General features: G+C 39.1%; 1 protein-coding gene across 1 annotated transcript in view; it reads right to left on the reverse strand.

Annotated features, from left to right (window-relative positions):
* The window catches only part of CERS3 (ceramide synthase 3), an 81,780-nt gene extending 77,918 nt beyond the window's left edge, over window positions 1-3,862 (reverse strand). Inside the window, exon 1 of the mRNA XM_006872153.1 lies at window positions 3,690-3,862. Within this exon, the coding sequence (XP_006872215.1) occupies window positions 3,690-3,862 (173 nt within the window). The remainder of the gene's footprint in view (window positions 1-3,689) is intronic.
* Between the last annotated feature and the right edge of the window lie 3,923 nt (window positions 3,863-7,785).

The raw sequence follows: 7,785 nt of genomic DNA on the forward strand, positions 1-7,785 counted from the left end.
TTCTTTTTTTTTTTTTTTCTTTTTTATTGTGAATTGAGTGATAGTTTACATGGGAGAGCATCAGCTTTACATTCATCCTATCATATTTTGTTTCATGGCAATGGCTACAATCCACTCTATCATGCATCATCATTCAACAGCATTTGCTGCCAATCCCTCTGTTGTTGTTGTTGTTTTTTTTTTTTTTTTGATGTACACCGAAGCATTCAGGAATATATAACCAATCAAACAACCATAGGCTATACATTGCACACCAGCCTCCTAGCCACCAGCACACAGACCCTCTCCCTCCTTGAATCCAGAGTCCCCAGCTGCTCCATCTCTCCACGTCATCATCGCTCTTCTCCCTTAATGGTCCCAGGGTCATCCACTTCTGGACTGCAAGATCAACCACTGCCCTCCTTTTGTTACAAAATGCCTACCTCTACTTTTGCCACATTCCCAATCAGTCCTGATAGCAATTATTCACTATTGAACCACAAAACTCTTATCCCCATCTCCTTTTACCAGCCCCGTCCAGACAGGTTGGAAACCACTCAGTGGAGATTCTACCTTCCTCCATGCCCTCTGGATCTAGGCTCCCTCTTGAAAGCTTGTAAGCCAGTCACTTCGTGCCTTTGAAGCCTGCCTCACACCTCCCCCCCCTCATTTTGGGTAGCCAATGTCTAAATTGCCCATCCCTATCAACCCTGTGTACAGAGGGGCTGGGAATGATCCTTGTTGTAAAGATTTGTTCCCTCTTGTAAGCTACTACATCCATAAGTATAGGTATAGGTCAAGTTCATGAAATTGTAGTGGATTACACTTTTTTCCCTCTTCTTTCTTTCTCTAGTCGAGTTCTGAGCATCCAGCCATTGAAGCCAGGTAATCTGTCTCTGTATTCTTGCTTTTCTAGAAAGGGATATTACTTCTAGGAAGGGATATTACATGTCTCCTGCCTAGTACTAAAAGACAAAAACAAGCCAGTCAGATTGCAATGCGTAATCACTACATAAAGGAGCTCTGGTAGCATAGTGGTTATGAATTGGGCTGCTCATCTCAAGGTTAGTAGTTTGAAACTACCAGCTGTTCCACAGGAGAAAGATAAGGCTTTCTGCTCCCATAAAGATTTACAGCCTTGGAGACACTGTACAGGGTCACTATTGGTCAGAACCAACTCAACAGCCCTAAAAACCAATAACAATCACTACATAAACTGCCAAGGTGTTCAGAACAACAATCTAAGATTTTTAAAAAAGTGAAGTTTTTTTGTGATAAATGTACCTACAACCATGCTGAAACACAGTGTAGGAGCTTTACTTCTCAAACAGGGCACTCCAACACAGAGATTCAAAGAGACCCAAAGAGATGTTGAGCCAAAAGGAGAGCCTGATATTCGACTTTGGAATATGAATTTTTCTTGAAGAAACAGTCTACTGATTAAATGCACACATGAGTATCAGTAAAATATTAAGCTCAAATGAATTTTTAAAAGATTTCAGAAAATCCTACAATGTGACCATCCCTTAAGAGATGGTCACTCTTTTGTGACATTAGGGTAACTTCATTGCGAAAGTCTAAGTACTGGTATAGTGAGAAAAGCAAAGCCAACAACTAACCAAACTGTGTGGCCTTGACCAGATCACTCACCTCTCCTTTTCTCACCTGTAGACTGAGAGCATAGCATTTATGACTTTATATAGCTCTTAAATTATATAGTTCTATTCCAATCCAAGGTACCAGTAACATCTTACTTATGATTCAGTAGTTTAATCTAGTGCAAATGATATCGAAACCCTGGAAAATAATAAATTCATATTCTGAAAAGGATAATCTAGTGCACATATGCAGTTTTCTCCCTTCTAGTGCTCTAGCATACATGTTCAACTAGTGAAGCAGCACACAGTTTTCTGTGGTAATGGAATAGAAAAACTAAGGTGATCGTTGTTGTTGTTAAGTGCTGTGGAGTCAGTGCCAACATACAGTGACCCTGTATAGGGTTTCCGAGGAGCAGCTAGTAGGTTTGAACCAACCATGTGGTTAACAGTCCAGTGCTTATCCTACAGCGTCATACCAGGACTCCTATATTGGGAGTTAAAGTTATAAGAAGCTAGGAAAGAAGATACAGATTATCCTTAATCTTTTGAGAAAAAGCAAGAATACTCCTGGGAAGTAAAGAAAATTGGATTCCTTTCTTACTGTTTGGAGAGGCCAATACCAAGGCCTCACAAGCTGGTCCTCCACAGCTGGGCTGCGTTGGCACACAAAGTAGTTTTCTAGTTCACTGTACTGACTAAACTGTTAAAAAGGGAGCTGTCCCCACTGAACAGGAAGGAAAAGCAGGAGATCTGTAATGTAAATAAGCAAGGGCCCTGGATGTCAAATGTAAAAGTCACCAGACACAATGCAAGAAGAGCAAGTATGTCAGAACTCCTGGTATGGCGTTGTAGTCAGCACTGGACTACAACCCACACAAATAAAAGTTCAAACCCACCAGATGCTGCTCGGACACCCTATGCAGGGTGGCTACGAGTCAAAATTGACACGGTGGCACTAACAACAATAAAGACTAATTGGTTAATTTCAAAGTGTAGTGGTGAAAGTCTACTTTATTTGTGTAGACATTCTTTGACAAATCCAAACGTATGGGCAAAAATTAAAATTAACTGTCAAAAAGGAAGAACATTTTCAAAAGTTCTTTGCCAGAATTTAGAGATATCATGGGGTTTCCTCCCAACACCATTACACATTGTTGGCCCAAGTGCAATTGTCATTTGTACAAAATATCTTCTGCTGAGTCCATGAATCAGAATTGGTCAAACTGACTCTTGAGATAAGGACCCTGAAAATGGTTATAAACATATGAGCTGGTTTAAAGTTAATCTTGGACAAAATGATTTTTATCAGCGTTTGTCTTAAGTTTTTCCAACTCTCTTGACATTCAAATATTCTTTTTGTTCCAAAAGAATTAAAGTACTAATAACACCTTTTGAAACTGTAGATATTAGAAATAAACATTTATCTCCTGTTATGATAACACTAGTAAAATTTTAATAAAAGAGCCAGAAATAATATCCATAGTAAATTATTGAAAAAAGATACAAAGTTTACGTTTTCTGAGAGAGCAAACTGTAATTTTTTATTTGATTTCCTAATACTTTGGAATGAAGGGCTGCTATAAATCCTTAAACTTTTGAAGTGAACCATTTTTAAAAGCAACATTCAGTCAGGTCTGTAAGGCGCCATTTTTGTGTTTTGTGGGCATTCTAAAATGCTAATGCATCCCTGATTCCCACAGTCCCTCCTACTGCTCTTTTTCTGAATAGGCACCATGGGATAGTGGAAGGTGAACTCACCTGGCTTCCAAAGCTCTGGGTTCCGGACTATCTTGGGCACTAGTGAGTTCTGTGATTCTTAAGTTCTCTTGATCTCAATTTTCTTCACTGTAATGGTGAAGCACTCAATTCGATCTGTGCTTCTAAGTTTTACTTGTTCAGCTTCTAGTTAGTATTTTGTGTGAATCTGAGCTCATGGACTCCTTAACTAACTCTGGAAACATCTCTCCCGCCAGTCCCCACCACAACAGCCCTATAATGCACTAATGGCATCCTCTGGACAGCAGGTTCTTTCAGGACCTCATCAAGTCCTATGATTCTAGAATTGGGACAAAGACAGGGAATGGAAAGGAAGGACACATAAACACTACTTACTTGTTAAAAAAATGTCTGATAACCACCAATCCCAAAGCGTATGGGATCGTCATATATAAATGAGAAGGTTTTACAAAAACAAGTCCATCATGATCTTCAAGATCTGACCACTTTATTGTTGGAGGAAGCCAGAATCTTTCCAGCCAGAACCAGTCTTGAAACGTCTGAAACATTCTAGAAGGATATGAAAAGAAAGTATTAGACTGGTAAAATAAACCAACATTTAAAATTGAGATAATATTGAGCATCATTCACTAAGACTATCTAACCCACAGAGCACTGATTTTTAAAAAGGACCAAATAGAATACTATCATATAGTGAATTTCATGACCCTTCATTGATTTACACAGTAATTACTTCGCCTACCTGAGAACAATTTTGGCTGCAGCATAGAAAACTAAAGCTTAACACACCATACTTTATTCAGAATACATGTGAGTATTATGAGTATGTATCTTCCTTTTGGGACTCCTGATGTGGCACTGTATGATAAGCACTGGACTGTGAACTAAAAGGTCAGTGGTCTGGCCATTCAAACCCACCAGTTGCTCCTCAGAAACCTTATACAGATTCACTATGAGTCAGAACCAACTCGACAACAATTAACAACAACATCTTCCTTTTGAGCTCTGGTGTGGTGCTGTAGGATAAGCATTGGACTGGTAACTGCAAGGTCAGTAGTTCAAACCCACCAGCCACTCTCAGAAGCCCGATAGAGGGTCGCTACTCTATGGCACACAGCAACATCCTCCTTTTATTATATTTCTATGTTATATGGAATCCTGGTGTGGCACTGGTTGGCAGTTCGTCCTTGAAAACCCTATACAGGGTCGCTAGGAGTCAGATCTGATTCAATGGCATAAAACATCAGTTATAAAAAATAATTTGACAATCGGCTCCACAATTTCCACTTGCAAAAGATCAACCTCACAATAGCTCCAAGTATGTACAGATCTTCATTAAGAACTTCTCTGGGAGATAAAGGACAAACACACGTAACTTCATGTTACGATGAGGAATTCTAATTACTCTATTTCAACAAACATCTATTGAGATTTTATCATTTGTCAGGGACTGTGCTAGGCACTGAAGACACAAAGCTTAGCAAGACAGCATTGCTGACCAGAGGGTCTTATAGCCCCATGGGTCAGACGAACCTGAACAGATGACTTTGCACAAATTTTCATCACAATGATACTGTGGGACACAGGACAAGGGGTCCTGAATCTGGCCAGTCAAGGTAAGATCATTGGAGATATCCTCAGATATCTTGAATAATAATAAGCCTGGGAAAGGTTAAAGAAAAAATTGTTTTAAATGGGAAGGAAGGAATAGATGGATTAAGGAGAGAAAATACCATGATCAAGTAACCAGAAGCCCCGAAGACTACAGAAACACAGAATAGATGTGTTAATCTCGTTGTTTAGGCTGTGGCCATTTTAGACTGAAAAATGCTTTGATTTCATCATTCAGTGTTTATTCAGAGAAAGAGGTCAAAATGTCCTCAGATTCACAACAATAAAACCAAGCCAGGTGCCACTGAGTCAGCGCCAGCTCACAGCAACTCCATGTGCTCCCGATGCTAGCTGTGCTCTACAGGGTCTTCAACCGCTGTCACTTCTGTGAAGCAGAGAGTCAGGCCTGTCTTCCAAATCAACTCTGTGGATTTGAACCATCAACCTTTTGGTTGGCAAACAAGAGATTAACCATTTGGGCCACAGAGGGACGTCCAGATTCACAACAAGGTGGTCAAAGAATTCTCTCAAGATCTCCTGCTTTGGAAATAACATGGTATATGTGGAAAAGGTGGAACCAACTCCATGGCACATAACAACAACATGTGGAAAACTATATGCAGATAAGTGCCATCAGGTTGGTTCCGACTCACAGTGACCCTGTATAAGGTTTCTGAGGCTATATATCTTTGTTGGAGCAGAAAGCCTCATCTTTTTCCCAGGTAGCGGCTAATGGTTTCAAACCAGTAACTTTGTGGTTTGAAGTCCAGTGCTTATCCTACAGAGCCACCACGCTCCATAGTTTGGTACTACTATGGACTCCTGGTAAGGCGCTGTAGGATCAGCACTGAACTGCGAACCAAGTAGGCATTTCAAACCCAGCAACTGCTCCTTGGAAACCCAGCATTAATTGTGATTATAAAAAATTGGAAATCCAATGAAAGGATAGGTCAATTTTGCCATTCTACTAGATTTAAAATGAGCCATCTCAGAAACAAGAAGTGGGATCTCACTGTCATCAAGGAAAAAGAGCCAAGAGTGGATTTTGTCCTCTGATCTCTGAGATCCCTGCATATTGAAATTCCTCAGCTAAAATTCCCTAATACATCTTGCCACTTATCTACTGTTTAGAGAAGATTTCATTCAAAGTACTGTTGTTAAGTGCCATTGAGTCCGTTCTGACTCACAGGGACCCTGTAAAGGGTTTCTGAGAGTGGCTGGTGGGTTTGAACTACTGCCCTACAGCCCCACACCAGGCATCCTAAAGTAGCATTAGTCTAGGCACATCCACACCTACAAGGCTACTTTCATTTTCATGTGTTATCACTGTACTGTAACTATCAGCTTTAAAACAAATGAGAGGTTAAGTCCATTTATATCAATGTAGTGAAGTAAGGGTAACCAACAAAGATTTACTGAGTGTTTCATCTCTTTTAGGATCGGAAACTATGAAAAAAAAGAGGGGGGATGGATCTTGATTTCAGGGAGTTTACCACTGAATCAGATTAATGTGAATCTGGTCTTGAGACACAGTGAGAACTTGTTAGGAAGAAATAATCAACAAACTTTGATGGCCTGTTGGGTAAATTAACTGAAAATTCAAGCTCGTTGCCTATGTCGTCTGATATAACTGATCAGAGGAAATTAAGAGAAGAAAGCTTTTAAGGGCACAGACAGATACAGCTCAGACAAGAGGCAGTAAAAAGCTGTGAGTCAGATCCTCCTAAAATGTAAACTTTCTACAGGTATTGCTCTAAGCACTTTACAGGTACCTTCTCCTGCACACGGATCCTTTAAGATAGATTTTACAGATGAAGAAACAGAAGCATTCATAATTTTACTAAATACAGCTGATAAGTGGCAAAGTATAGATTTGAATCCTGAAAATTTGGACCTTAAACAACTTATTGTCTAAATAAGAGGAGCAATCTTAACAGGACATGATAAATCAAATCAGACTGCAGTAAGCATAAACCAGGTCTATAAATAATTATCCATTTGATTTCCTATGGTAAGGAGCTTTTAGTAGATGGAGATTTACCTAGACTCTTAGCAAAAGATCACTTGGGGATTTTTGAGAAATAGGAGTTCACAGGAGTATAGATTAAGTGAATATTTTCGCATACAATTTTAAGTACCTATATCAATAGTTACCTTCAAAAATAAACAGTAAGACAAGAATTTCAAGTATCAGCTTGAAAAGTTTGCTTTATCAGCTGAAACTGCATTTATAAGGGTAATTTCAATAAATGTGAGACAGTGTGACAGCGACGTGTTTGACATTTTGAAATTCAAAACAAATGAATGACAAGTCTCTGTGCTACCTTTTGTCTCTAATGGTACCTACGGTTTATCCTCACTGTTGAATGGGGTTGTTGGAACACCTGTATTTTTTTATTTGGAGTAACTCAAGATTTCTAGGTCAGATGGGCATTAAAAAAAGAAACTTGGTCAGTGCACCTCAAAAGTTTTCTGAGGAGCAGTACAGAAATTGAAAGTGGGATACATGTTGTTACAGGGAGGGGATTGTAATTATTAAAATGAAATAAAGTATATAATTTACTGAACGTACAGCTGATGATCATGTCTATAAAGCATCACCCAATTTACAGTTAAAAAAAAAATTCAAACAAACAGAAAATTATGGAAGGAATACAGAATCACTATACCAAAAAGAATTGGTTGATAATGCAATCCCAATCCAAATCCCAATGACATTCTTCAAAGAGATGGAAAAAACAATTACAAACTTTATATGGAAAGGAAAGAAACCCAGGATAAGCAAAGCACTGCTTAAGAAGAAGAATAAGGTTGGAGGCCTGTCACTTCCCGACTTCAAAATTTACTACATGGCTACAGT

This window comes from Chrysochloris asiatica, unplaced genomic scaffold (genome assembly GCF_000296735.1).
Source record: "Chrysochloris asiatica unplaced genomic scaffold, ChrAsi1.0 scaffold00184, whole genome shotgun sequence".
Classification (NCBI taxonomy): domain Eukaryota; kingdom Metazoa; phylum Chordata; class Mammalia; order Afrosoricida; family Chrysochloridae; genus Chrysochloris; species Chrysochloris asiatica.